Here is a 27,797-nt window from a genome sequence, read left to right on the forward strand (position 1 = left end):
CTATGAAATAAGTACAGGCATTCTCTTTTAGCAAAACTCTTTATTTTTCTCTAAGCAAATAGCACTTTTATTTCAAAGTCTAGGTTGTAAAAGTTGGGGCTGCTCTGTGGAAGGCTGTGGGGCTCCCTCCGGGGTTTTCACCACCCCTCAAGCGGCCCCTCCTCCTTTCTAGCAGCCCTTTCCTGTGACCTCTGTTTGGGGCTCCCTGTTGGTTCACTTTCACAAGCAGTAACCTCCCTCCTCCCCAGCCCTCACACACCCACACTCACACTTTCTATTTGCATCCAGCTGGTAGCTACCAGTACAATCTCTTCTGAGTGTAAATGCCAAGATCACCCATATGGTTATCCAAGGCCTGAGGAAAACAGAAAACAGTATCTGATCCCTTAGTCTCAGCAACCACTCAAATCAATAAAGTGAACAGTTTAAAAAGGGATGTTACCATATCAGTTAATAGGAGGTTTAACTATATATAGTTTTTAAAAACCTACAGAAATAATAGTAGGTTAAATAAGATTTCAGGTTCTCTCTGACCTGAAAAGCCCTGAGGTAGGTGGTCTGCAGCCGACGCTGGGGTTCCACAGTGCTCAGCACCCAGGGCTCCTGCTGCCCTGCTGCTCTGCTGCCTTCAGGTGTTGCCTCATGGTCCAAAACGGTTGCCTGAGCTCCAGCCATCATTTCTGCATTCCAGTCACCAGGGACGAAGGAGAATAGAAAGGCTCAAGCCATCCCTCATAAGTAAACTTTCAAGTGCCTTGCAAAACTTTCCGTTATATCTCGTGGGTCAGCCGTTGATCATGTGGAGATGAGGCATGTTGCTGCTGCATGGAAATTAGAGTTTATTTCCAAAGAGACAGAGGAGGAGATGACTGCTGGGGGTAGATTATCAGTCTTTGACCTGGGAGTTTTTCTTTTGTGAGACCCCCAAGGTTCTAGGTTGCACAAACATGACCTTATGTAGGCAGTTTGTCAAGACCTCAGAGACTCAACACGGTCCTCACAGTGTCGCTGGACCTCAGTGCACAAGTTGTTCTGTGTGTGCCATTTCCTGTCTTCTCCCATCAGCCCTGTGGGTGGGTCGTTTGTCACAGATCGTAGGGAGGTTGGGGAGAGATCCGGAGATGGGTCCAAAATGGAGCTGCATGTTGGTAGTAGAACCTTGGTTCTGTCTCAGACCTAGGCACCAGAGCCGTGCATGGTCCCTGACTGGTGGGAGGTGTGGTGGCCCGGTACCGGCCGTCTTCATCACCATGCTCCGGGAGTAACCAGGAGGTGGCCTCTCTCAGGCTTGGGGACAGGTAGCCCTGGGAGAGGCCAGTGTTTCGGGCCCATCAGGAAGGCCTGCAGGTGTCACTGCCACCTCTGAGGAAGTCCGTCAGCCCTGGACCATGGGGCTGTGAGCTGACCCGGTTGGGGCCCAGGAGGAGAAGCTTGAGGAGGCTGAAGCCATAACCAACTGCTAAGACCCACATGTGTTCAGATAACCGTAGCCACAGAAAAGCGATCTTGATTTTCCTAGCCTTTTTTTTTTTGGTTAATCTTCACCTCAGGATATTTTTTCCATTGATTTTTAGAGAGAGTCGGGGGGAGAGAGACATTGATAGGAGAGAGACACATCAATTGGTTGCTTCCCACACACAGCCCGACTGGTGCTGAGGATCGAGCCCACGACCCAGGTACATGCCCTGGGCCAGGAATCGACCCCATGACCCTTCAGTGTGTGGGCCGAGTCTCTAACCACTGAGCAACACTGGCCAGGGCTTTTTAAAATGAAGCATTAACTGTTTTGTTTGTTTATTTGTGTGTTTTTTCTTGCTTTCAAAGGGCTGCTCAGTTTTTACGGAAAATGGCAGACCCGCAGTCCATCCAGGAGTCGCAGAACCTGTCCATGTTCCTGGCCAACCACAACAAGATCACACAGGTAGGGCGCCTGCCCTCTGGCCGAGGGGTGCGTGGCCGTGGGGCGGGCCCAGAGGACCTGGAGCAGCCTGTGGCACGAGTCTCCCCCTCTCAGTCTCTGCAGCAGCAGCTTGAAGTGATCTCCGGCTATGAGGAGCTCCTCGCGGACATCGTGAACCTGTGCGTGGATTACTACGAGAACAGGATGTACTTGACGCCCAGCGAGAAGCACATGCTGCTCAAGGTACGTGGGTGGGCGACCGCGGGCGGCCCAGCGGGGGCCCCGGGAGAGGGGCAGCCTGGCTCCGCTAATAGGCTGCGCTTTGTCTGCTGTCTTTTGCCAGCCTCTTACTCACACCTGTGTGTGTGTGTGTGCGCGCGTGTGTGCGCGTGCATGTGTGTGCGTGTGCGTGTGTGTTCTGCCGCCTGCACTACAGGCTCTCCATGTGTCCTGTGGGCGTGTCCGGGGCTGGACCCACTGTCAGGTGGCCACACCCCTAGCCCCAGAGCAGGTGTTCGTGGGCGACAAGCTCTGGGGCAAGGACCTTGCTCAGCATGGAGCGTCTCGCAGCAGGGCTCATTCCAGATTGTACTCATTAAGGATGGTGTTCCTAGGAATTAATTACAGATGGTCCGGCAGGATTTTTTCCGCTTGGTGCTAAAGTGATCCACGTTCAGTAGAAATCATACTTTGATTTTTGAATTTTGATTTTTTCCCCTGGGTTGGTGATAAGCGGTATGATGCTCTCTTGTAATTCCGGAGAGTGGCAGCGAGGTGGTGACTTTGCCCACGTGTGTAAGTGTAAGTGTCCAGAACACGGTTAAGGTCGGCCAGGCTACGCTGTGACGTCCGGTCGGTTACTTGTATTAAATGCCTTTTTTCCTCACCTGAGGATATTTTTCCCATTGATTTTTAGAGAGAGGGGAAGGGAGGGAAGTGGGGGGGGGGGGAGAAAAAAATCAATGTGAGACACAGCCATTGGGTGCCTCCCTCACTCGCCCTGACCAGGGCCGGCGATCAAACCTGCAGCCCAGGTACGTGCCCTTGACCGGGAATCCAACCCCAGACCCTTCAGTGCCAAGGCCAGCGCTCTAACCACTGACCACACCGGGCAGGACAAATACAGTTTTGACTTTCAATTTATGATGCGTTTATCGCGACAACCGCACTGTAAGTGGAGGAGCCTCTGTGGACTGTGTCACCGCGATTAAAGTCGACTCGTTGGTCAGGAAACGTGGCCATTCACCGTATTCTCAGATTTATTCTGTTTCACGCTGGGCAGGTTGTCGGGACGTCCTCATCGGGAGGAGACGGTGGTTCTGCGTCCCTGCGCCTGCTCTCCCCGTGCAGCGGGAGCCCCAGGGACCTGTGCGGTGTCCCGGCAGCCAAAGCCCCCCCTGCGGGAGCCGCGCCCTGAGCCCGCTGGGGAGCGCGGTGGCGGGTCGGGTGGCGGCCGCTGTCCCGGGCTGCGCTCTGCGACGGGGCTTGCTAAGGGGCAAGGCGGTCACCGTGCCCGGCGAGGATGTCGGAACCCCTGGAGAAATGACACACACAGTAATGAACCCCGTGGGTCTGAGTTCTCTGTGCCATTGGTGCCTTTTCAGGTCATGGGATTTGGTCTGTACCTGATGGACGGGAGTGTCAGCAACATCTATAAACTAGACGCCAAGAAGAGAATTAACTTGTCCAAAATCGACAAGTTCTTCAAGGTGAGTGACATTTCTATTGACGTGTGTCCAGTGTGAATTCGGGGTGGTCAGCCTGTGACCGTGGCCCATCCTGGGACACGGGGCGGCCATGCGCCCGCTCCCTCCTCCCCCTCCACTGGGGGGCTGTCTGCCACTCACTCACGGTTAGGGGTGTCCCCGGGGGAGCCGGCAGCCGGAGTCCCTCGGTTTCACTGTGGTGTCGCAGGCCTTTCGCAGGTCACACCACAGCTTATTTGTCCGTCCTGTTGTGATGGGCGTGAGGTTGTTTCGGGTTCTGGCTCTGATTTAGGGCCTGTCTGCACATTTCTGTTGGACGTGTACCCAGGGATGGGATTGGGGGTCACGGGCAGAAACGTTTTCGGTGTTAGTAGACACAGGCTAGCGATTGCCCGTGGGGCTGTGCTGCTTTGCGTCCCCGCCAGCAGTGAGTGGGCGTTCCCCTCGTTTCACGCCCTCGCCAACACTTCACACTGTCACTTTTGGGGTGGGGCGGGGGTGGGGATTGGCATCCTGAAGGGCGGGTGTGTCGTGATTTTTTCGACCAGCGTTTCCTGTGGTTGAGTGGATGTTTCCCTGGTGACTTCATGCTCTAGCTCTGTGTGTTCTTCGTGAAGTGTCCCTTGACATTTCCTGTTCTTTCCCCCTGCTGATTTGTGCCTCCTCATGTGTCCTAGATACGTGGCCTTAGTTGGATACACGTGCCCTAAAATGCAGGCATCCCCTACGTGGCTCTCCTTTCACTTTCTTGAAGGTGTCATTTGACAAATAGAGGTTGTTAATTTTATTGTAGTTCAGTATGTCCATCTTTTTGGTGGTGGTGAATCATCACCCAAGAATATATTTTTTCAAGGCTGGACTCACCTCTGCCCTTGGTCGCGGGGTCGTGCCCGGCACTGGGACCGCAGCATCCAGGATGAATTTAATTCAGCTTGTGCGTGGCCACTGGGTACATGTACTTGTCCCTGTGGGATTTGTCATTGGATGTGACCTGGACAGAAGGAAGGATGGAAAGCTAACTGGCTTCCGGAACAAGAGTTTGGTATTTAGAAGGGAATTGAGACCTAGTGAAGAAGTCACCTGGAAGTAAAGGCTGTGGCTGAATTACAGAATGTTCACATTTTTTAAATTATGAGAAAAATAAAAACACTTCATTTGAACCAAAAAAAATATATATTTTTTTCCCTTGACTTATTAGGGAGAGTGGAAGGGAGGGGGAGAGGGAGAGAGAAACATCGATGTGAGAGAGACACATCAATTGGTTGCCTCCTCAACATGCCCAACCGGGGCCACCAGGGATCAAACCGATTTTAGAGAGGGAGAGGGGGAAAGAGAAACATCGATGTGACAGAGAAGCATTGATCGCGCTGCCTCCTGCACGCCCCCTACTGGGAATCGAGCCTGCAACCCAGGCACGCGCTGTGCCCGGGAATCGAACCGTGACCTTTTGGTGCCCAGGATAACTCCCAACCCACTGAGCCAGCACCAGGACCTAGGGGTTGATGTTCTTGGATTTTTGTCTCCATTATGGTTGGCTAGTTGGCCCTGTGCTTTCATTGCAGAGACCATCTTTTTCCGCACTGTTCGCGTGTTACGTGGGTCATAAACCAGGTGTCTGTCTGTCTGTGGCTCTGTCTTAGGTTCTCTGTCCTGCCCCACTGGTCTCCGTCCTGCTCAAGGCCCACTGTCCTAGTGGCTGTGGCCTCCCAGTAGAGTAGGGCTGCTCACCAGGAAGCCTGCAGTGTGCTCTTCAAGACTGTCGTGCGTATCGCCCTTGGCCTTTCAAATGCATCTTAGAACTGGCTTGCGATTTTCTCACGTGCACACTGCTCGTAAAGCACTTTCCTCCTGGAATATTGTTTGGGTTCCATTGCATGCGTAGATCAATTTAGGGTGAATGGGCTTTTTAAAAACCAAGTCTTCCAATACGTGAACCTGATATACAGGGTGTCCCCCAAAAATGTACACACTTTGAATGATTATGAAGTCAGTGTTTATTAGCGCACAGCTCATTTTCAAAATTTAAAAGAATCTACAGAAATGAATAATTTTTTTGTTAACGCCTATTTTCAAACGGATCACCGCTCTGGTCCAGGCCCTGATGATAACGCGAAGCAATGGAATTGCAAACATCAGGAATCATTTCATGCAGTATTTGTGCGCCCTAGATTCATCAACTGTTGCTGCATCCCCATAAGAAAGTCTAGGGGCACTTTAGGGTAAATTTTCTCTGGTCAAAGCTTAGTCTGGCTTCACCCATTATTTCAGATCAGTTAAACCTAAAAAGGAGTGAAAATTAAGTGAGTTACCAGCTGTTAAAATGTGTACTCCTTTTGGGGGGACACCCAATATTTATTTCTCCATTCACTTAAAACTTTAAACTGTTCTCCAGAATTTTGGGTGGTATTTATTTTGTTCAATGTATTCATACATATTTTTAATTTTTTGATGCTTTGCACACTGTCTCTTTAAGTTTTCATTTTCTAATTGTTGCTAGTATCCAGAAATGCAGTTGAATTTTTTATGACCATGGATCTAGCCCAGGTTGGATTAATTTTAACATTCGAAATGGTTTATGAGTGCTGGTTCCTGTTCTGTGCTCTTGAAGTGAGTGTGGAAGTTGCTGACCACTTTTTGTACTAAATGATTTGCAGAGAGCTTTCAACCCACAATAATTATTAGCTTCATCCATTCTTGTGATTACGCATTTGGTCACTAAACATACATAATGACCCTTTTATTGTTTTTTGTTTTTTGAATACAGCAGCTCCAGGTGGTTCCGCTGTTCGGGGACATGCAGATAGAACTGGCGAGATACATCAAGACCAGCGCCCACTATGAGGAAAATAAATCTCGGTAGGAGAGCGCGCTGCCCAGCTAGACTGTTCTGTGATATTCCCATTGTTGGTTTTGGTGTGAATTTTTGAGAGAGAGGAAGGGGGCAGAGGGAGAGGGAGAGAAACATTGATGTGGGAAAGAAACATCTACGGGCTGCCTCCTGTGAGTGCCCCGACCCGGGCTCTAACCCGCAGCCTGGGCATGTGCCCCGACCCGGGCTCTAACCCGCAGCCTGGGCATGTGCCCCGACCCGGGCTCTAACCCGCAGCCTGGGCATGTGCCCCGACCCGGGCTCTAACCCGCAGCCTGGGCATGTGCCCCGACCCGGGCTCTAACCCGCAGCCTGGGCATGTGCCCCGACCCGGGCTCTAACCCGCAGCCTGGGCATGTGCCCCGACCCGGGCTCTAACCCGCAGCCTGGGCATGTGCCCCGACCCGGGCTCTAACCCGCAGCCTGGGCATGTGCCCCGACCCGGGCTCTAACCCGCAGCCTGGGCATGTGCCCCGACCCGGGCTCTAACCCGCAGCCTGGGCATGTGCCCCGACCCGGGCTCTAACCCGCAGCCTGGGCATGTGCCCTGACCGGGAACTGAACCGGTGCCCTTTTGGTGCCTGGGATGATGCTCGGCCACCTGAGCCACGCCAGCCAGGGCCCCACTGGGGTTTCGTGACACTACTTACTTACCTAGTGAGGACGCCTTGACGTTTTCAGCCATCTGGAAGGGAATGCCTGGCACCGTAGCCCTTGCCGTGTGTGGCTGTTTACCTTTAAATTCCTCCAAAATGTCACTTATTTCCTTTAGAACAGCCACATTTCAAATAACAGTTCATGGCTATTTACTTTTATTGATTGGTTTGAGAGAGAGGGAGAGAGAGGGAGACGTAAGTGTGTTGTTCCACTTACTGATGCATCAGTGGTTGCTGCTTGTATGTGTCCTGACCCGGCATCGAATCTGAACCCTTGGTGCATCGGGACGACACTCTAACCCACTGCCCTGCCCGGCCAGGGCCCGTTGTTGACTTTTCCCAGATGCCTGAACCCATGCCAACCGGTCTTTGCCGTTCAGCCACAAATTGGAAAAACTCAGTCACATCTGAGTCTGTGTGCTCAGCACTGCGGGACTCTTTCTGCAAACATAGTCTCTGCCTCATATTCTGTGTTTTCTACAACAACCTTTAAAAATGCAAAGACCGTTCTGTATGGCTCTCGGGCCCTACGAACTCCGGACGCATTTGGCCTGTTTGCCGAACTCTGCGCTCACTCATTTCCCAGTAAACCTGCCCCTCAGTCCACTAGCTGGGCCTCAGTTGGATGGCTCCTTGCTTTCCTCTGAGGGGCACTGAGGAAACCAAAACCACTTTGGGCTTTAACGCCGGCCCCGGTTCTGGTTTGGAGCATGAGCTGGTGTCTGTGGGATCACATCCCCGCCTGCAAGAGTTCAAGGCCCCCATGTGGTGACTCGGAGCTGCTGTTACCCCAACACATGCCAACGGGCCCTGGATCAGAGTTCATGGGAAGATCAGTAAGAAGCAGGAGACGATGACTTGTGTGTGCTTACTTTTGTTTTTAATGTGGTTTATTGCAAGTTGCTAGCATTTAATGGGTAGTAATGGGCATGTCTAATGTGCCCTTGGGAGGTGCCTGAGCCTGTCGCAGTCGGCTCTGAGCCGGCCCCAGTGGATAGAAACATCAGTGATGAGAGAGTCATGGATCGGCTGCCTCCTGCTCGCCCCCCACTGGGGATCGAGCCCGCAACCTGGGCATGTGCCCGGACCGGGCATCAAACCCCGATCTCCTGGATCCTAGGTCGATGCTCAACTGCTGAGCCACGCCGGCCGGGCTTGTTAATTTTATTTTTCAATTACAGTTTACATTCAGTGTTATTTTGCATTAGTTTCGGGTGCACAGCATGGTGGTTAGACGGTCATACCCTGTAGGTGACCCCCGACATTTCCGGCACCCACCTGGCCCTGTGCACAGTCACCAGTTTGATTGACTGTACCCTGGGCTGCACTGTACACCCTCGTTACGGAGAAAACACACTGACTTTTCCAAAACAATCCGAAGGGTGGACAGACCCCGGACACGGCGTGGCCGGGCCGGCCGTGTCCTCCCTGAGCCCGCATCTCCTCCCAGCGCGCGGGGCCCGGGGGACAGTGGGCGGCTGTGCCGCCTGCCCTCGGCCCCCAGCCTGTGCGGGCGCCCCTCCCGGTGACACGCGCCCCCCCGCCAGGTGGACCTGCACGTCTTCCAGCAGCAGCCCCCAGTACAACATCTGCGAGCAGATGATCCAGATCCGCGAGGACCACATGCGCTTCATCTCGGAGCTGGCGCGCTACAGCAACAGCGAGGTCAGTGTGCGCCCCGCGCCGGCCGCTTTGAGAGGCACGATGGGACCAGATTCTTCAGAGGGCCCCGTAATCGCCCACGGGGCTGTGCAGAAAGCGTCTTTTTTCAGAAAAACATAATAGGGATCCCGAAGAAAGGGGCAGTGAAGTGGCGGTTCCCAGTCTAGTCCCCCGTCTCCAAGCGGCTGGAAGGGGTGGAGAGAGGAGGACCTCCGGAGGCCAGAGGCGTGCGGGGGCCTCTGGGTCGGCGGGAGGACGTCCTGGTGCCCAGACCGGGGCCTGGTCATGTCCCCCCACCTGCTGACTGTGGCTCCAAGCCTGTGGGGTGTGCAGGAGGGGGGCTGGCGTGGAGTAGCCCTGGGGGTGACACTAATCACATCTTGGTGGGCAAGGCAGTAAGGTCAGTGGCGTGGGGGCTGCGAATTGTTGGGAGGGACCGAAGGACATACCCAAGCCTGATTTTTGACACTGGTACCTTGGGGTTCTCAGAAGGACCATTGACGTTGGAGTCACAGCTCCGAGGTGGCCCTACCCATGGCGGGAAGATGAGCGCCCCTGTCCCTACCCACCAGGCACTAGTCACCATGTAACCAAAATGACTGACGGACCCTTGAATGCCTTGGGCACGTGCCACCTGTGGGCACACCCCTGGTGGGAGGCCGACTCCCCAGAGAGGGGGTCCTGCCTCACCCCTTCTCCAGTTGCCACAACAACCTGCAGGGTAGGGGTGGGGCAGCCCCCCGAGACTTCACGGGACACCCACACAGCAGGCACCGCTGAGCTGTCCCCTCCAAATACGTGCGTCTGACAGCTCCGCCTGCCACGTCTGTGCCCCCTGCTTCTAAAGAAAGGCTGATATTCACTGAATCAGTTTGGAGCAGGGAAAGGTTTATTGGTCGAGAAGGTGGGAGATCTGGTTCTCAAACCTGTCTCAAGGGAGCTCGGATTGGGAGGGTGGGTGAGGGAGAGGTGGGGCTAGGCAGCCAGGCGATGAAAAGGGGTCCAAGGAAAAGTGGGACGTTTCTCCGTCCCTCTGTTCCTGGTCACCCCCAGTGACCCGAGCCCAGTTCTGGAGTCTTCCCTTTGTGTGCATTTCCGCCTCTTCCCGGGACAGGGCTGCTCCAGCCTCCAGCAGAATCTCTAGGTAATCAGCAGACATGCAGCAGGAGCTGTCACCCTGAGGCATCAGGCTGTGACGTCTTGGCTTCGACAGGTGCCCGTCATTGTCATGGGCCCTGGTTTCCAGCCCTTTGCTGCCATCGTTTCACAGTTTTGTGACAGTGCCCTTGGGGTGGGTTCCGAGACTGGGTGTGATGGGTCGGGGTGAGCACAGGGCTGGAGTTTATGGACGCGGGTGACTCCTCCTTGCTCCTGTGGTGCTCTAGGTTGTCACAGGCTCGGGCCGCCAGGAGGCTCAGAAGACGGACGCCGAGTACCGGAAGCTCTTCGACCTGGCGCTGCAGGGCCTGCAGCTGCTGTCGCAGTGGAGCGCGCACGTGATGGAAGTGGTAGGCGCAGGGCTCCCGCGGGGTGGAAGTGCGGGGACTGAGAGCGCCTTCCCCTCCCCTCCCCCAGTGGCTTACAGGGGTTTTCTATTCAGAGTCATCAAGAGATTGACTAAGTGACACTGTTTCTGCATTAACTTTGGTTCTTGGATCAAGAACAAATTGGCTTTTTATTTGGGGCCCTAGGAATAAGGCTGTATATTAATTTAAATTGAAAACAACTCAACACACATTTATGTGTGTTGCAAATAGTTATCTGTTAAAACAGGTTGATAGAACTTAATTTGTGCTATTATGATGATTTTTTTAAAAGATTTATTTGTTTAGAGGGAGAGAGAGAGAGGGAGAGGAACAGGGAGCACACTCGCACTGAGTCCATCACCTCTAGGGGTTTTATCTGGTTTCCAAAGGCGGGGACTTCAGGGGATGTCTTGGGAGAATCTCAATAGAATATTCATTAGCTTTTCATCTGTGTCCTTTCAGTGTCCTGGTTTCCACTGAGTGGTTGGTGCCAGCGCAGGGTCATTAGTCACTGCCTCGGGTCCTAATGTCTACAGCCCTGGCCTTGCTTTTGTGGGCCTGGAGCTGAAACAGCTGAGCCCCGATGTTATCTCCAGGGCCTAATGCTTGAGGGCGTGGCCCTGCCAGGGCTTGTATGGGAGTCCTATGAGGCCCCCTTGTTCCTCTAATCCGGGGGTAGGGAACCTCCAGCCTGCGGGCCCTCTATGGCCGTGACTTGAAATTCAAAGAATCTAGATTTTTTCATAGCTAATTTTTAAGTTGAGAATTTTGTATGGCCCTCGAAGGATGTTGTAAATATCCAAGTGGCCCTTGGCAGAAAACGGTTTCCCACCCCTGCTCTAATCTAACCAGCATGACTAGCAACACTCCAGGGGAGTAAAGGTCGGGAGGGTCCGAACCACCCGCCTGACCAGTGACATGAAAGGTCAGGGGCTAAACTGCACGATCAGCAATATGATAGGGGAGGGAAGGCCACCCTGGGGCGAGGTCTTTGTTTTCCCAGTTTTGCCCCTTGCTGGGCACCGGGGGCTTTGCGCCCTGGTGACCCTCGGCCCCTGGCCGATCGTTCCTACTCTGCCCGCCTCTGTCTACCCGCCTCCCGTTAGGCCAGCAGTTGAGCATTCGCAGCAGTGTTTACCTCCCATCTTTCTGACCACACCAGTACTCGTGGAAACTCGTGCACCCGACGGACAAGTACTCCAACAAGGACTGTCCCGACAACGCGGAGGAGTACGAGCGGGCCACCCGCTACAACTACACCAGCGAGGAGAAGTTCGCCCTGGTGGAGGTGAGGCGGCCTGCTGCCTCCCCCCCTCCGCTCGGGCCTCGCGTCGTCCCCCCTCTCAAAGCAGAGTCAGACCCACCAAGAAACTGCCTGTTTGTGTCATTGCTTCTGAGTGGGCAGCTGTCACGGTCACCAGAAGAGAATAAAGCAGGCGCGGGCACTGGTCTCTGCGGACAGCTCCCCTGGGGCAGGGGGGCCTGTGAGCCAGGACGCGGGGACAGGAAGCAAGCCTGGCGCCTGAGAGCCAGGAGTCCCCTCCCTCTGCCTCCGGGGGGCTGCTGGTCCGCAGCTCTGCCCTGCGCCCGGTGGGCCCTGGCCTCAGGCATCTCATGAACAAGTGGTTCACGTCAGTGCCAGTTTCCTGCCTCTCGTGGCGGCGCTTCCTTCCTTGCCTAAGAAATCTTTGCGTACTCTCAGGTCACAGAGGCTCTCGTACTTGTGTCTGGACGTTTTTAATCGTTCTGTCCTCACCTTCAGATCCGAGATCCCCCACTGGCCGTCTGGCTGCGGTCCCGGATTGTGCCTGGTGGGCGGGTCTCTGCTCACTTTCTAGCTCTCGGGCGGGGCGGCGGGTCTCTGTCCTCACGTCCCCCTGTCTCAGTGACTGTGGATTCTGCACCTAGGAACGCAGGTCTTTCTGTCTGTAAGAGCCCTTGGATGTTCTTTCCCTTTGTACTTTCATATACGTTTTAGAATCTTCTTCTTTAAATGTTTTCATTGATTTCAGAGAGAGGAAGGGAGGGAGAGAGAGAGAAACATCAATGATGAGAGTGAGTCATCGATCGGCTGCCTCTTGCACGCCCCGACTGGGGATCGAACCCGAAACCCGGGCGTGTGCCCTGACCGGGAATCGAGCTCTGACCTCTCGGTGGGTGGGACGCTCAACCACTGAGTCACGCCGGCTGGGCAGCTATATTGTGTTATATCTTATTTTAAAGCAGCTTTGTGCTGGGTGATCACACCCTACCTGCTCGCTCTCTGCTTCATTAATTTGTGCCTTTTACATACCTATTTCCCTCTACATCTGGGAGGTTTATTTCATTTTTCTTTTTATAAATTTGTGATGAATATTAGATTACTATTATCTTCAGGTTTTTTTGTGTTTAAAGTATGTGCCTGAAGCTCAGAATTTACCTTTCAGCAGACCTTTCTCTACATCCCATAAGTTCTCACATGTAGAATTTTTGTTTCGTTCACATTGGTGTAAAATTTGAATTCAACTTGAGTTTGGGAGAGTTTGCTTTTCTTTAGCCTCAACCGAAGGTGTGTTCTTACTGATTTGAGAGGGAGGAAGGGAGAGAGAGGGAGAGAAGCACTGACTGGTTGCCTCCCACATGTGCCCTGACCGGGAGTCGAACCTGCGACCTTTCGGTGCATGAGATGATGCTCCCACCCACTGAGCCGCACCAGCCAGGGCGGAACTTGCTTTTTTAAAAATAGACGTTTTTCTTCTATTTAAAAAAGCAACACATATTCACGAAACACATCCGAGCCGGAGCACAGGACTCCAGGGCGTGGTGGCCTCCCGGGCGCGCGTCACCTCCTGCCGCCCCCCAGCAAGTCGTGTGTCCCCCGCAGGTGATCGCCATGATCAAAGGCCTGCAGGTGCTCATGGGCCGGATGGAGAGCGTGTTCAACCACGCCATCCGGCACACCGTCTACGCCGCCCTGCAGGACTTCTCCCAGGTCACGCTGCGGGAGCCGCTGCGGCAGGCCATCCGGAAGAAGAAGAACGTCATCCAGAGGTCAGCCCCCGCGCGGCGTCCGCAGCCGGGTGTCGTTAGGGTTAGACAGCCGTGGAGTCAGCGTCTTTTTTTATTGGTGAGGGGGAGAGAGAACCATCGATCGGCTGCCCCTTGCGCACCCCTACTGGGGATCGAGCCCACCACCCGGGCATGTGCCCTGATCTGGAATCGAACCGGTGACCTTTTGGTGCCCAGGACGACCCTCAGCCGTGCCGGCTGGGCAGAGACCAATCTGTTTTTAAAATATCCCGTTGAACGGGTCCACCACCTCGTCCCCCCCCGAGGAGTTCCCATCTGAGAGCTGCTGTTGAGGGCTGGGGTCAGGTGAGGAGATGCTGTGACTGTCGCTCCCGTGGCGTCAGCGCCGGTGCCCTCTGTTCAGCGTCCTACAGGCCATCAGGAAGACCGTGTGTGATTGGGAGACGGGGCATGAACCCTTCAACGACCCGGCCCTGCGGGGCGAGAAGGACCCCAAAAGCGGCTTCGACATTAAAGTGCCCCGCCGTGCCGTGGGGCCCTCCAGCACGCAGGTCTTTGTCCCCCTGCCCCGCCTCTGCCTGCCCCCAAGTGGGTCACCCCGAGGGCGGGCGGGGTGGGGGCTGGGTCAGGAAGCGAGGCTGGGAGTTAAAGGACGTCACCACTGTCTGCTCGGGCGCATCAGGTCTTGCCTGTGTCCTCCTGCCCCTCTGTCCCGGCACGCTGGCCGGGACACCCTGGGACGGTTGGGCCGCTCATTCGCGTGCAGCACTTATCCGACTGCCCGACTCCGTGTCCCAGACGTGGGTGGGGTCCGTGTCTGCTTTCACGCTGCGCTCCTGGGCGCGGATTGGCTGCGTGGTTGTGATTTGTACATTGGGCTGCGAAGTATCAGTCCTGAGGATAAAACTTGTAGAAATTTAAAAACGTAGCTTTCGTGTGTCCCTGGACTGAAGCCACCGCTGTCCTGTTTCCCCGGCTCTGGTCCCGCCAAGCACTGTCCTGACTCACACCTGCCCACGCCCTCTGCTTCGCTCCTCCCACGTGGGGCCCCGGCCCCTCTCTCGTCACCTCTCTGTCGGGGCTTCTGTCGTCTCTTCTGCCAGTTGCTCAGAGAATCGCCGGCAAAGCGGGCTGCTGGCCGTGACCGGGACGCGGGATCTGGGAGGAAGGCCCTCCCGGGTCTGCCGCGGTGCATGCCCCCGTCCCGTGTGCGCCCCCACTGTGTCGTGCGACTAACGCTCTCTCCCGCTCTCCCGTGTCTGTCCGTGTCTAGCTGTACCTGGTGCGCACCATGGCGGAGTCCTTGAGCTCTGCTGAGCTGCTGCGGCAGCTCCGGTCTCTGGGCATGGAAAGGCTGTTGCATGTGGTTAACGCGTTTCTGAGGCAGTCCTACACCTATCCGCCTCTTTTAACCTTTGGTGGTAAGACTCCGTTTGTTTATCTTGTTGATGTTCACTGTGCAGAGGTGCGTCGCTCAGCTGCGGGTCCTCTCGCCGGCAGCAGCCACGTGGCCCCTTAGGTGGCGCCCAGACCCCCTTAGAGGAGCCAGAGGGGCCCCGGCCTCGGTCGGGGCATCACGGAGCCGTCCTGTGGCCCATCAGAGTCGGTGCAACTAATATACCGTGTGTATTTTCTCCCCCGCCAATGTTTCCTTGGTCGACGCAGCTTTACATGGTGAGAACCATGCTAGAGTCCCTCATTGCAGACAAAAGTGGTTCCAAGAAAACCCTGAGAAGTAGCCTTGAGGGGCCCACCATATTGGACATAGAAAAATTTCATCGCGAGTCGTTCTTCTACACTCACTTGATAAATTTCAGTGGTAAGAGAGACTACTGACCAGCCTCCGGCCGGCATGTTCTAACACCGCTAACACCGTCCACACTGCTTCGCCTGCCTGACCGCCCCCGCCTGGTCCCCTCACACACCCACGTGGTGACGTGCGCTGTAACCTCGTGGCATCCCCTCGCCTGGCGCTGTAGACACGTGGCCTGCCGAAGGCTCCGCTGTGGGGTGTGGCCTTTAGGAGGGCGAGGGCCGTGGGGCCGTAGCCAGCCCTTCAGCCTGACCGTAAAGTCCTTGTAGCCACATGGGGTCTGAAAAATAGGCGAATGTCATCTGTCACCTGGCTCGAGACCAAGACAGTGACAGACAACAGGAACAGACCCCTCGGGAGGCGACCTGGCAGCCCCTCCGGGGGTGACGCAGGTCACCTGTTCCGGGACGCCAGGAGGATGTCCTCCATCATCGTGGCCTTGTCCACGTTTGGCCCGTGTCACGGCCCCGTGCTCAGAGCGGGAGGCCCCTATCTTGGCTGGCATGCTGCAGGTTTGCAGTGAATAGTAAGCTTTTTGTTTTTCACTCTATCGTGGCGGAAGTTTCTTTTTGTTTTTTTTCTTAAAAAAGACTTTTTGTTAGCTAGACCCACGCTGAGTATGCACGAAATGCTGCGTCTTGATCCCAAGTAAAATCAAGTCTTCCTGGCCTCATTTCTCCTTTTATGAGGAGATTTTTTTATCTCCCAGGCCCATGGCAGCCGGACACTGCCCTCTTCCTGGGCGGGATGCACAGGGTCCAGGGTGGCTCCGCTCGGCCATGCCCAGGTGTCCTGCCCCCAGTGTTAGGCGCCACACGGCCCCGTCGTGTCTGCCCACGTCCACTCCTGCATGGCTCAGGGCTGAGTGCGAAGGAGCGGCGCCTGGCCGCGGCCCTTGTCCTGTCTGTCCCTGCGAGCCTGTCCCGCCTGCCCGACTAACCCGCTGCCGTCTGCGCCCCAGAGACCCTGCAGCAGTGCTGCGACCTCTCCCAGCTGTGGTTCCGCGAGTTCTTCCTGGAGCTCACCATGGGCCGGCGGATCCAGTTCCCCATCGAGATGTCCATGCCCTGGATCCTCACCGACCACATCCTGGAGACCAAGGAGGCGTCCATGATGGAGTGAGCACCCGGGGAGTCTGGCTCTGCTGGGGGGCGCACTGATCTCAGCGCTTCATTCGACGTCATGATTTTTGGAGTGAGGCTACAGGCTTTTTTGGTTAATCTTCACCCGAGGATATTTTTCCATTTTATTTTTATTTATTAATTTTTTTAAAATATGTTTTTGTTGATTTCAGAGAGAGGAAGGAAGAGGGAGGGAGAGAGATAGAAACAGGGATGAGAGTCCGTGATGGGCTGCCTCCTGCACGCCCCCTACTGGGGATCGAGCCGGCAACCCGGGCACGTGCCCTGACCGGGAAGGGCACCGGTGACCCAGGTGCACAGAATGACTCCCAACCAACTGAGCCGCTCCAGTTGGGCAAAAATAGTACCTTTTTAAAAATAAGAAAAGTCTCGTTTTTGTGGTTATAAAAAAGTACTACCTCCTGGGGTGAAAACCTTTGGAAGAGGGTGAGTGAGAAGGGGCAGGTGGGGGGCCGTGCCCCTGGGTGTGTCCGGCCGGCGGCCTCGGGTCGGCCGCCTGCACTTTGCCGTCGGGGCCTCGCAGGAGCCATCCGGCATTTGCAGGGGTTGGTTCTCCTCACGGGAGGAGGGCGGCGGTGGCCCTGGGTCCGGGGAAGCTCGTGTGTGAGGCTGGCCGACGCTCGCCCTCCGCAGGTATGTCCTCTACTCCCTGGACCTGTACAACGACAGCGCCCACTACGCCCTCACCAGGTTCAGCAAGCAGTTCCTCTACGACGAGATCGAGGCGGAGGTGAGAGCTGGCACCTGGAACGGTTCCCGCGCTTCCTCTCTGAGTGTTAGAGGAGCCATCTCCCGGACCCTGGGCGGATGCGCAACTGCTGAGACGCCGGCCCGGCCAAAGATTTGTTTTTTACCTGTGTTATTTGATCTCTATTTAGGGAATCAAAATGTAACCTCTGCTTTATTTTTCTTCAGGTGAATCTGTGCTTTGACCAATTTGTTTACAAGTTGGCAGACCAGATCTTTGCATATTATAAGGTTATGGCCGGAAGGTGAGCATGTGGTTTGTGGTTTGGGTATGAAACCTTGGGTAACTTGATCTGTATTTGCATTGAAATTTAGAGCAAGTGAGAAATGTCCTCCCTCCTCTCTGTTCTAGTTTGCTTCTTGATAAACGATTACGATCTGAATGCAAGAATCAGGGGGCAACGATCCACCTCCCTCCATCTAACCGCTACGAGACGCTGCTGAAACAGAGGCACGTGCAGGTGAGCGCCTTTCCCAGGCAGGGCACACCTGGACTGACATTTGAAATAGTGGGGTTTTCTTAGAGTTCACTGGATTTTAGTAGATGTCAGTATGTTATGTGACTGTGGGAACATCCTTATAAAATAGTAAGATGTTAAATACGAAACAGTTTCTGTTGGATAACCTGGAACAAAGGGAAGACTTGCAGTGCTGTGTGCCCTGCCCTGCGTGGGCTTCCAGGGCAGGGACCGGACCAGAGGCCTTGGCTGCTTTCTAGGAGCCCAAAACCCAGAGCTTAAGAAGAAGCTCTGAGAAATGAGAAATGCTTGTCAGCTCGGAGATGTCAGACAGGAGCTTTCTCTTGGCCAGCACAAAGAGTAAAAATACACTGCTTTTTTGTTTCTTTTTTTGCATTTTTAAAAGTTAGAAAAATACGGAAAATCATAGGGAAAATTTGCTATCACTCTACTCTCTACAGTTAACCACCATTCACACTTTGGAGCATTTTTCGCCAGGGTTTTGTTTGTATTTTTATGTTATTGAAATGATGTTGAGGTGCACATATGTTGCTACGTCTCTGAGATAGAAATGGAGTGATTCTCTCTTGTGACACTGTGGAGGTCAGACATGTGCAGGCCACTCTGGAGGGGACAGTCCTGGACACTGTTGTAAGGACTGTGCTGACTGACAGGCCCCAATCCTCCAGGTTCTCTGCTGAGGCCTGGGGTTTCTGCCAATGACATAGGTGTAAATTCAACGTCAAGAATGCTGTGCAAGTCCTTTACAGCTTTGACTCGCAGAATTTTAGCTACAGGAAAGGAGATATATACACACACACACAATTTAATCTAACACTTTTAAATTTTGCACATTATTTCTTTGTCTTCTCTTTTGGAATCAGTTTCTGGGGGGACATATATGTGTATATATATATATCTATGTATATATATTCTTGCTTGTTTTAGTTGTTTACTCTTGCCACCCTCTCCCCACCCAGCTCCTGGGCAGGTCCATAGACCTCAATCGCCTGATCACTCAGCGTATCTCAGTGGCCATGTATAAGTCCCTGGAACTGGCAATCGGACGATTTGAAAGTGAAGACCTGACATCAATAGTTGTAAGTGCTCCTTCCTCCCTCAGGCTCAGTGGATTTGTGGAGACTGATCACAAGGATTATAGCTAATTTTTCTTTCATCCTTAGTGAAACATTGAAACAATGATATGTTCAGTTTTGCAGAGAAGTCAGAAGGTTTGCACTAATTAAGCTTGGCCTCTCCTGGGTATCTTCTTCTAGCATCTGCTGTTAATATTCACAATTCTAAGTTGACTTCAAAGAATAAATAATCCCAATCTTGAATAAATTACACCTAATTATGGCAAAAGAATGAAAGGAAAGTTTTAAAAATCAAAAAGAAGCCTGGCTGATGTGGCTTAGTGGTTGAACATTGACCTGTGATCCAGGATATTACAGTTCAATTCCTGGTCAGGGCACAGGCCTGGGTTGCAAGTTCGATCCCCAGTCGGGGGCATGCAGGAGGCAGCTGATCAATGACTCTCACCGTGTTTCTCTCTTTCTCTGTTCCTTCCTCTCTCTAAAATCTTATGTCCTTTGTCTCACACTTGGAATTTTTTTTTTTAAATCCTCACCCGAGGATATTTTTCCATTGTTTTTGAGAGAGAGTGGAAGAAAGAGAGAGAGAAACATTGACGCTAGGGAGACACATCGATTGGTTGCCCCCCACACATGCCCTGACCAGGGCCAGAGATTGAGCCTGCAACCCAGGTAGGGCTCGTACTCGGATTTTGAAATCTGGTGGTTTCACACCCATAGTGCACCTAAGTTTGGACCAGCCACATTCTTGTTGCCACATGTGGCTGCCTCAGTGGACAGAGCAGTCTAGGCAGATGTCACGAGCCGTGTGTGTGTATCCCTGCCAGCTCTGCCGAACAGCCATGCCTTTGAATAACTCAGGTAAAGCCGGCTCAGACTGACACCTGTGTCTACTCACTGTGTCGGCCAGGTGTGGGGGACACGGCCAAGTGGCCTGTGTCCCGTGGGTGGGTGCAGGCCATCGGTGGCAGTGCAGAAGACAATGGCTCTAATGAGGCACCCATGGTACAGAGGGGCATTTAAGAAATATATGTTTTCATTGATTTTAGAGAAAGGAAGGGAGAGAGAGAAGCACAGATGAGAAACTCAATCAGCTGCCTCCTACCAGGGATCGAGCCCACAAGCCCAGCCTGTGTCCTGACCAGGAATCAAACCAGCAGCCTTTCAGTGCAACCAGCTGAGCCACACCAGCCAGGAGGGGGCATTTTAAAGGCAGCAGGGAGGGCAGAAAAGACCTGGGTGTGACAAGCCCACTCCTGTTGCCCGGCACACCCCTGCCTCGTGCTCTCTTGGCCTGGCTCGCTGACCCTGCCTCGGTGTGTCCCACTCTGTCTCGCCACCCGATGGTGCTGCATCTGTGGGGAGTGGAGGCCACTGTCTGGGCGCATGGTGTCCTCACCCCGTCCTGTGCCCGCACAGGAGCTGGACGGCCTCCTGCAGATCAACCGCATGACCCACCAGCTGCTGAGCAGGTACCTGTCGCTGGACAGCTTCGACGCCATGTTCCGGGAGGCCAACCACAACGTGTCCGCGCCCTACGGCAGGATCACCCTCCACGTCTTCTGGGAGCTCAACTACGACTTCCTGCCCAACTACTGCTACAACGGCTCCACCAGCCGGTGAGCGAGCCGCTCCGGCGCCCCACCCAAGGGCGCCTGAGCAGGGCTGTCTCAGGGCCTGCACACGTCTCCTCGGTCACTGTCCTGGTGCCTGTTCTCCGCTGTTTCTCACGTCGAGGAACAGCCCTTGGGCAGTGCTCATGGCTTTGCGTGTGGACGGTGTGAAGGGCCAGGGTCCCTTTCTGGGCATTTGCATGTGGCTCAGGGTGGAACCTGGTGTCACTCTGCAGGGCAGTGGCTGCAGGATCGGTGCCACATCCACAGCTTCACCTCCACCCGATGTTGGCACGGGGTGGGTGACTGCTTCTCCCGGGTCCTTTCTGGGGTCTTGGGCATGTGAGGATCCATTTGTGAACTGCCCTCCCATCTTCCTACCATTTTACTGCGATGTTGAACCAGACCCAGTGGCCAGCTGGGTGGGTGCCACAGATGGTGACAGCGTTTGCTGCGGTCCAGCCTTACGGTTGAGCCCAGGTCCTGGCATGGCCCAGGGTTGGCCTCCACCTGTCGGACATGTGTTTTCTGTGCAGTGAGCTCAGCTCCCAGTCTGTGAGCATGTGCCAGGGATGTGTGAGTGTGTGAGAGAATGTGCATGCACGAGAGTGTGTGAGTGTGCATGTGTGAGTGTGCACACGAGTGTGCATGTGTGAGTGCATGAGTGTGCATGTGTGAGTGCACACGAATGTGCCTGTGTGAGTGCACATGTGAGTGCAAGTGGGTGTGCATATGAGTGAGAGCACATGGGTGTGCGTGTGCACGTGAGTGTGCACGTGAGTGTGAGTGTGCACTTGTGAATGAGTATGTGCATGTGTCTTGTTGTCAGAGACAAAGTTACAAGAGAGACACATCGATTGGTTGCCTCCAGCATGCGCCCTGACTTGACGGGAATCAAACCCGCGACCCTGCAGTGCTCGGGCCACGCTAACCACCGGGCCACACAGGCCAGGGCCTGTCGCGGTCACTCTTAAACGCTGCCCTGCCTTCTGCACCACAGGAAGCCCCAGGTTCGCCTCGTGTGCCTGCCCTGGCCCGCAGCCTGGCATTTCAGCAAGGATTCGTTTTAGTGGAGACTATTTTACATGCAGCCTGCTGTTTGAAAACGGTCTGAGTGTTTGGTATACTCCTTGCTCCTGGGATGTCACTGTTTCCAGACCCGTCGGTGGTCAGTGGTGGGAAGTGCTTGTCTGTGTTGTGTGGGGTCCCTGTTGCTGCCCTAAGAAAGGACCACAAAGGGGGCTGTCAGCAACAAATTCTTCCACGGTTCTGGAATCTGGATGTCAGAAATCAGGGTGTCAGCAGGCCCTGCTCCCTCTGAGACTGGGCAGGACCCTTCCTTGTCTCTTCCAGCTTCTGCTCTTGGCCGTGGACCCTGGGCGGTCCTCGGCGTGCAGTCACCCACCCCAGCCTCTGTGGTCACGTGGCGCTTTCCCTGTGTCTCTCCTGTCCTTGGAAGGCCGTGAGTCCTCTGGGATTCAGGCCCCCCCACTCCACCATGATGTCACCTTCACTAATTGCATCTGCAACAACCCAGTTTCTGAATAAGTCACGTTCTGAGGTTCTGGTCATAAGACTTCAGATCATCTTTCGGGGACACAGACTCGCAACGTGTGTGCGCAGGCACTGCCTCTCCGTAGCTGTTCATGTATCGAGACCACATGCTCACCGATCTCTTCAGTTTAGCTCAGCTGCGCAGGGTCATCCCAGTCCCCCCCGTGTCGGTAACTTCCTGTCACACCGAGAGCCCTCGTTTACTTGTCCTTAGTGTACTGACGCGTTTGCGCAGCTCTAGAAAAGCAGGACGTCATCTCAGAGTTACTAATCCTCACTACTGTGCAACAGGCCTGCTAGCTAGAATTCACTGTTCCTCCAGGTTTTTTTTGTCTTTAGATTGAGAATATATGTGATTTTTCAAAGTTATTGGGGATAATGGAATAATTCGGTTTGGATTCAGTTTCTTGCCTTAAACAAGTGAAAAACTGGACAAAATTTATGACAGCTGTTTTCAGACATTGGCCACTTCCTGAGGGAACGGAAACAAGGGGTTCCCTGGCTTTCTGCCTGGAGCCAGTTCTGGGCAGCGGAGCAGAGGACATCACCCACGTCCAGCGTGGGAGTCTCACTTGGTGGGGAGACAGACGGGAAACGGAGGCAGCTGGGACAGCTGGAGTTTGCAGGGCACAGTATGGGCGTCGGAGCTACACAGGGAAACAGCCCTGAAACCCACGCAGGGGCCCTTTCATCTTTGCCCGAACACTAAACGGCATGCGTTGGGTGCTGCTCCGTGAGGCTAGACAAAGTGAGCTTGCTGCCAGCGAGCTGTAGACTGGTGCCCGGAGCTGGGTGTCATTTGAGGCTCTGCCCGCAAGACTATGGCAACCTCATCGAAGGCCCAGGCACTGGGTAGATTTGCCAGAAGGGCCTACCTTGGCACCAGCCCTGCTGCCACCCTAACAAGTCATGAAAGGGTCCAGCTGACTTGCAAACAATTTAACGGCTTGCCCAAAAAAACAGCACTCTTTAAAGGGGAACAACAAAATCCAGACACTCGACAGCGTGTTTGCATAAATGCGTCTGCGCTGCAGGCCTCTGGCCTCCCCTCGGGCATGAGCATGTGCTTCATGCGCTGGAGGTACTTTGACAGGTGTACACTTTTTATTTATTAACATATAATATGTGCTCATCAAGTTCTTAGAATCTAATAATTAACAGGTCCATGTATTTTTATTTATTAGGCCCCTTTGCAAAACTTTCGTGTTTAAGATAACCCATCGGATTCGAAAGGGTTAACCAAGGTTGACGTTTCTACTTTAAAATCCAAGCATTTGCCCTGGCTGGTGTGGCTCAGTGGGTTGAGCATGGGCCAGGGCACCAGAAGGTTGCTGGTTCGAATCCCCGTCGGTGCCCATGCCCAGGTTGCTGGCTCGATCCCCAGTAGGGGGCATGCAGGAGGCCGCTGATCTTGTTTCACTTTCTCCTCCCTCTCCCTTCCTGAACTCTTTCTAAAATCAATAAAAACATAATTCAAAAAAATCAAATCCAAGCATTTGATTTTCAGCGGCTCCCAATCTGTTATCACACCACGGTCCGTGGCTAAGTGCGTGTGGTTATAACACGTGGTTTCTTCCCGATGGCTCATGACTGGGGATGTGAGTAACTGATATCACTGCCCACACCCGCCTCTCCGCCCAGGCCCCGCATCACAGCCGGTCCAGAGCCCCAGCAAGGCCAGGTGCGAGGTCGTTACCACTTCCCAGTGGACCGAATGAGGCCTGAAACGGTTCCGGGGCCCATGCACCGGCCCCCTGGGTTTGCAGACTGTGTTCCCTGCTGTGCTTCGTTCCTGAACTCTGGGTCCATTTCTCAGCCTTCAGAGTGTTCTTACCTCAGTCATGTTCTGGTTGTGAGTCCCTGGAGGTTTCCTGTGATGATTTCAGTGAACTGGGAGATTTACTTGATGCGCAATGAAATTTTAAAAATTTCACTGAATTTTTAAGGACCATTACATTTTTTGTTTTCTTTTTTCTTTCTTACTTAGATTTGTTCGGACAGTGTTACCATTTTCTCAAGAATTTCAAAGAGACAAACAGCCAAATGCACAACCCCAGTATTTGCATGGGTCCAAGGTAGGCGTTTTGTGCTTGTGTTATGATTTTTAAGTTCACAGTTAAGCATATTTTGAAGTTTAGTTTAAGTCAATTTCGTTATGATGATATAACTATATCATGCCAGGTATAAAATGTTACTGTTTTGGGGTTTTGTTTGTTTGTTTGTTGTTTTTTAGGGAGAGAGGGAGAGAGAAATACTGATGTGCGAGGGAAACATGGATCAGCTGGCTCCCGCACGCCCCCTACTGGGGATCAAGCCAGCAACCTGGGCATGTGCCCTGATGGGGAATCAAACCGATGACCTGCTGGTGCCCAGGACGATGCCCAGCCAACTGAGCCACACCGGCCAGGGCAAAATGTTATTGTTTTTTTAAAAGTAATGTACTATTGGGACAGCCCTCTGGCCAAGAGATGCTGTTTGGCTGGGCCTGACCTCACTCCTGGCACTAAAATAAGTGAGATTGTTGGCAGATTTAAAGGTTAAAAATAGGAAGCTAAGAAAGTGTGCAGAGGCCAGGGGGCCTGTTTGTGAGAGGGGACCAGGGCAGCCTGTCCCCATGTGACTTGTGAAAGGTCTCCAGTTGGATTCCCAGCCAGGGCACATGCCCGGGTTGTAGGCTCGATCCCCAGTAGGGAGCATACGGGAGGCAGCCAGTTGATGGTTCTCTATCTATGTTTCTCTCTCTCACTCTCCCTTCCTCTCTCTTAAAAAAGTAAAAATTGAAAACCTATTTTAAAAAAATTAAACTCCAAACAGAATGGCTCTCATTACAAACAGAAAAGAGCAGGGGAAGTTACCCAGCTGCTCCTCTGGGAGGGCCGGGCGTGACACAGGGCTTCCTCTGCCGAGTTCTCTTTTTGATGTGTCTGCATTGTTCTCGCTGGTTGTGCGCTGTCCCTCTGATGTGGTGTCACCTGCGGGCCATGCGGGAAGGGGCCCGGCGCCCGCGGCAGCACAGCCCTCGACTCTGATCTCAAGCTCGGGGCTGAGATTTGGGCAGGACGAGCTCCTCAGGTGCAGAGAGGAGGCTGTTTCCGTAACGACGTAAAAGGGCCGCTCTCAGGCTGTGACTCCGTCCCTCCGCTTCCCAGGCTCTGCTGTCCTCACGGCGCATTATGCACACGGCCCTCCTGGCACCGCTAGACTTTGTGACAGCGTCACACACTGTGTACGTTGATGTCATTTGAAGTCTTCCACCTGTTAGTGGAGAAGGAAACAGGAGGTGTGCTGGGGGGACTGGCAGCCAGCCCTGGCAGGAGCAGGATGGCCTGTGTTCTGAGGATTCGTGGAATTTCAAGCTGAAAGTGACGGTTTCTGCCTGCGGCCGGCGGGCGGCCCGTGCGCTCCACGGTGTCGGGGGCGGTGCCTGTGGGAGCTGCGCTCCTGGAGCACTGAGGGGCGGTTGTCACAGCCTTGAGCGGCTTCCGGGAGTAGATGGGTTCGGGGTGCTCTGGAGAGGACTTGACCGGACTTGCTGGTGACCTGGACCGGGGGTGAGGGGAAGGGAAGACCCGACGCTACTTTGGGCTTCCGGCAGGTGGCCGAGGTGCCGAGTTGGGACGGTTAGGAGTAGGGAGGGGAGAGGGAGACTGTCTGCCGCCCATCCCCGGGGCGGCCTGCTGGGCGCAGACCTCGCTCGCGGGGTGGGGTGGGGTGGGGAGCACGGGGACGGCTCCTCCCACAGTCAGGGTCAGGTGGTGTGTTTTCAAATCCTCACCCGAGGAGTGAGGATGTTTTTTCCATTGATTCTTAGAAAGAGTAGAAGGGAGGGAGTGGGGGAGAGACAGAAACATTGATGTAAGAGAGACGCGCTGATTGGATGCCTCCCAAATGCACCCCGACTGGGGCGGGGGTTGAACCTGCAACCCAGGTACGTGCCCTTGATCAGGAATCGAACCCGAGACCCTTTGGTATGCGAGCTGACACTAACCACTGAGCCACACCGGCCAGGGCCACTTAGATGAGTAGGACTAGTGTCTGTGGGAACAAAATTGACTTAGATGAGGGGCCTGTTTATGGCGTTATCTTTTCGGTTCTTGGTAATGCCACCATCTGAGTGAACTGTCTTGAGCAGATCACTGATACGCTCTTTCCTCTACCGTAAGAAACATTTTCCTGGCTGGCTGCTGGCCTGGCTCGGGTGAGCGTTGACCCCTGAACCACGAGGTTGCTGGTTTGATTCCCAAGGTCAGGCCACATGCCGGGTGTGTGGACTCGATTCCCTGTAGGGGGCGGGAGCGTGCAGAAGGCAGCCGATCGATGTTGCAGCCTCATCAGTGTTTCTCCCTCCCTCTCCCTTTCTCTCTCTGAAATCAATAAAAACATATTTAAAAAAAAGAAAAAAACATTGTTCCCAGTTCCCAGTTGAAGACACGTCAGGCTGCGGGTGTTAGAGAATCCAAGGCGAGTGACTAGTGGGTCCAGGGCTTGTGTCCTCTGGTTTCTGGGCAAGGCCGCCGTCTCCGCATCAGGCGTCGCCAGTGGAGTGCTCCTTGAATTGAGCTGTGAGGCTGGATGTCCAAGGGCTCTCCTCCTGGGTCTGAGTGTTTTACCCCCTCCTCCTTTCCCTCTAGTTGTGTTGCCCCTGAAATGTGCCCTCTGTGGGGTGAGCATCGCCAACAGGGAGGGCAGACACTGGCTGGGGAGCCGGGGACCGTTGTTCTTGAGCCCCAGGCCCTCAGGAAGTCAGGGCTGCTTTGGGAGCCAACGTCCTCACTTGCAGCGTGAGGTCGTTAGATTTCACTACTGATTTTCATGTTTTTACTTTCAAGTAGAAATCCCACCTAGAATCCCAGCATTTAAAGCACGGCGCGGCGCTTTCCGGAGGGGTGAGGGGAGGAGTGTGTGTCCGAGCCGATGATCGAGACGTCCTTTTGAGTCGGATAGGGTCAGGGAGTGCGCATGGCACAGGCACTTGGCAGGGCCTCACACTTGGTCAGTGTGGTATGTGATCATTGGTTTAGACTCAGATTTCCAGTTTTGGGGGTCCTAGGGCCACCCACACATTTGGAAATTCTCGAGAAGGATCAGGGATTCAGTTAGTTCTCATGGCTGTGGTTTATCGTAGCAAAGATTACAAAGCAGCATTGAAAGGAAACAGACATGTCCGGTGGTGCTGGGACCAGGCACAGGCTGCCAAAGTCGTCCCTCCAAAGTAGGGGTGCAGGGGGCGTGCACAGCGTCTCCGCCCAGGGAAGAGAAACCACACGGATGCCCAGCTGCAAGGCTTTCCCTGGGGTGGGTGTGTGGGCCGCCGGTGTGACCAGCCAGTTACTGAGACCCCAGCACCCCCAGAAGGAAAGGAGGCGCCCACCGTGAATCAGCATCGCAGTGCGCCCCAGGTGCAGAAAACCACGTTATCAATCATAACGTGGCAGAATGCCAAGAGCCGCGTCGCAGACGGGCCTCCTGGAGATGCTCAGGAGCCGGGCGTGCTGTGCTGATTCTTCAGAATCCTTGTGTCCTGATGCGGTCTCAGTGTGTGTGGAGGAAGCATTCAGGACAGTTATAAAGGGGGCAGAGGGGAGGATCCAGGGGCCTGAATGGGGGTGAGCCTGGTGCACTTCACTTGAAGTGGTAAAATGCTGATCACAGTAGATTGTGATAACTTATGTAATGTATAATGTAAAACCTAGAACAACCACTAAAAGTTCTGTGCAAAGAGATACTCTCAAAAACACTGTAGGTAGATCACAATCGAATTCTAAAAAATGTTTAAGTGACCCTCAGAAAGACAGAGGAATGAAACAGCCTACTCACGTGCCCATTTAAATATCAGTAATTATGTTGTGTGTAAATGTATTAAATGTAAGGGGTCTAAGTACAGTTAAAACGCAGATTGGAATATAGGATTGAAAAACATGACCGTGCAAGAAACTCGCTTCAAATTAGTAACACAGGTAGGTTGAAAGTAGAAGGATAGAAACAGATGTATCATGCAGACACTGATCAGAAGGAAGCAGGAGTGACTGTATTAATGTAAGCTAAAGT

At 53.8% G+C, this 27,797-nt stretch overlaps 1 protein-coding gene and 1 pseudogene across 4 annotated transcripts in view; both read left to right on the forward strand.

Annotated features, from left to right (window-relative positions):
• Positions 1–27,797, forward strand: part of CYFIP1 (cytoplasmic FMR1 interacting protein 1) — a 59,900-nt gene that overhangs the window by 19,805 nt on the left and 12,298 nt on the right. For 2 of the 3 annotated variants that reach the window (XM_081124458.1, XM_081124459.1), the window contains 17 exons: positions 1,825–1,921; positions 2,015–2,143; positions 3,505–3,609; positions 6,371–6,462; positions 8,679–8,796; positions 10,179–10,301; positions 11,482–11,607; positions 13,183–13,349; positions 13,732–13,879; positions 14,994–15,147; positions 16,103–16,259; positions 16,917–17,013; positions 17,199–17,275; positions 17,383–17,491; positions 18,469–18,588; positions 20,002–20,201; positions 23,737–23,824. In XM_081124458.1, coding sequence (XP_080980584.1) covers positions 1,825–1,921; positions 2,015–2,143; positions 3,505–3,609; positions 6,371–6,462; positions 8,679–8,796; positions 10,179–10,301; positions 11,482–11,607; positions 13,183–13,349; positions 13,732–13,879; positions 14,994–15,147; positions 16,103–16,259; positions 16,917–17,013; positions 17,199–17,275; positions 17,383–17,491; positions 18,469–18,588; positions 20,002–20,201; positions 23,737–23,824 — 2,107 coding nt within the window. Of the gene's footprint in view, positions 1–1,824; positions 1,922–2,014; positions 2,144–3,504; positions 3,610–6,370; positions 6,463–8,678; positions 8,797–10,178; positions 10,302–11,481; positions 11,608–13,182; positions 13,350–13,731; positions 13,880–14,601; positions 14,750–14,993; positions 15,148–16,102; positions 16,260–16,916; positions 17,014–17,198; positions 17,276–17,382; positions 17,492–18,468; positions 18,589–20,001; positions 20,202–23,736; positions 23,825–27,797 lie in introns of all 3 variants that reach the window. The other variant, XM_081124460.1, reaches the window with a different exon arrangement.
• Positions 4,523–4,696, forward strand: LOC308550633 (NADH dehydrogenase [ubiquinone] 1 beta subcomplex subunit 1 pseudogene; annotated as a pseudogene). Its single transcript has one exon. The product of its transcript is annotated as an NADH dehydrogenase [ubiquinone] 1 beta subcomplex subunit 1 pseudogene (transcript).

This window comes from Miniopterus schreibersii, assembly GCF_964146895.1.
Source record: "Miniopterus schreibersii genome assembly, chromosome: 22".
Taxonomy (NCBI): Eukaryota; Metazoa; Chordata; class Mammalia; order Chiroptera; family Miniopteridae; genus Miniopterus; species Miniopterus schreibersii.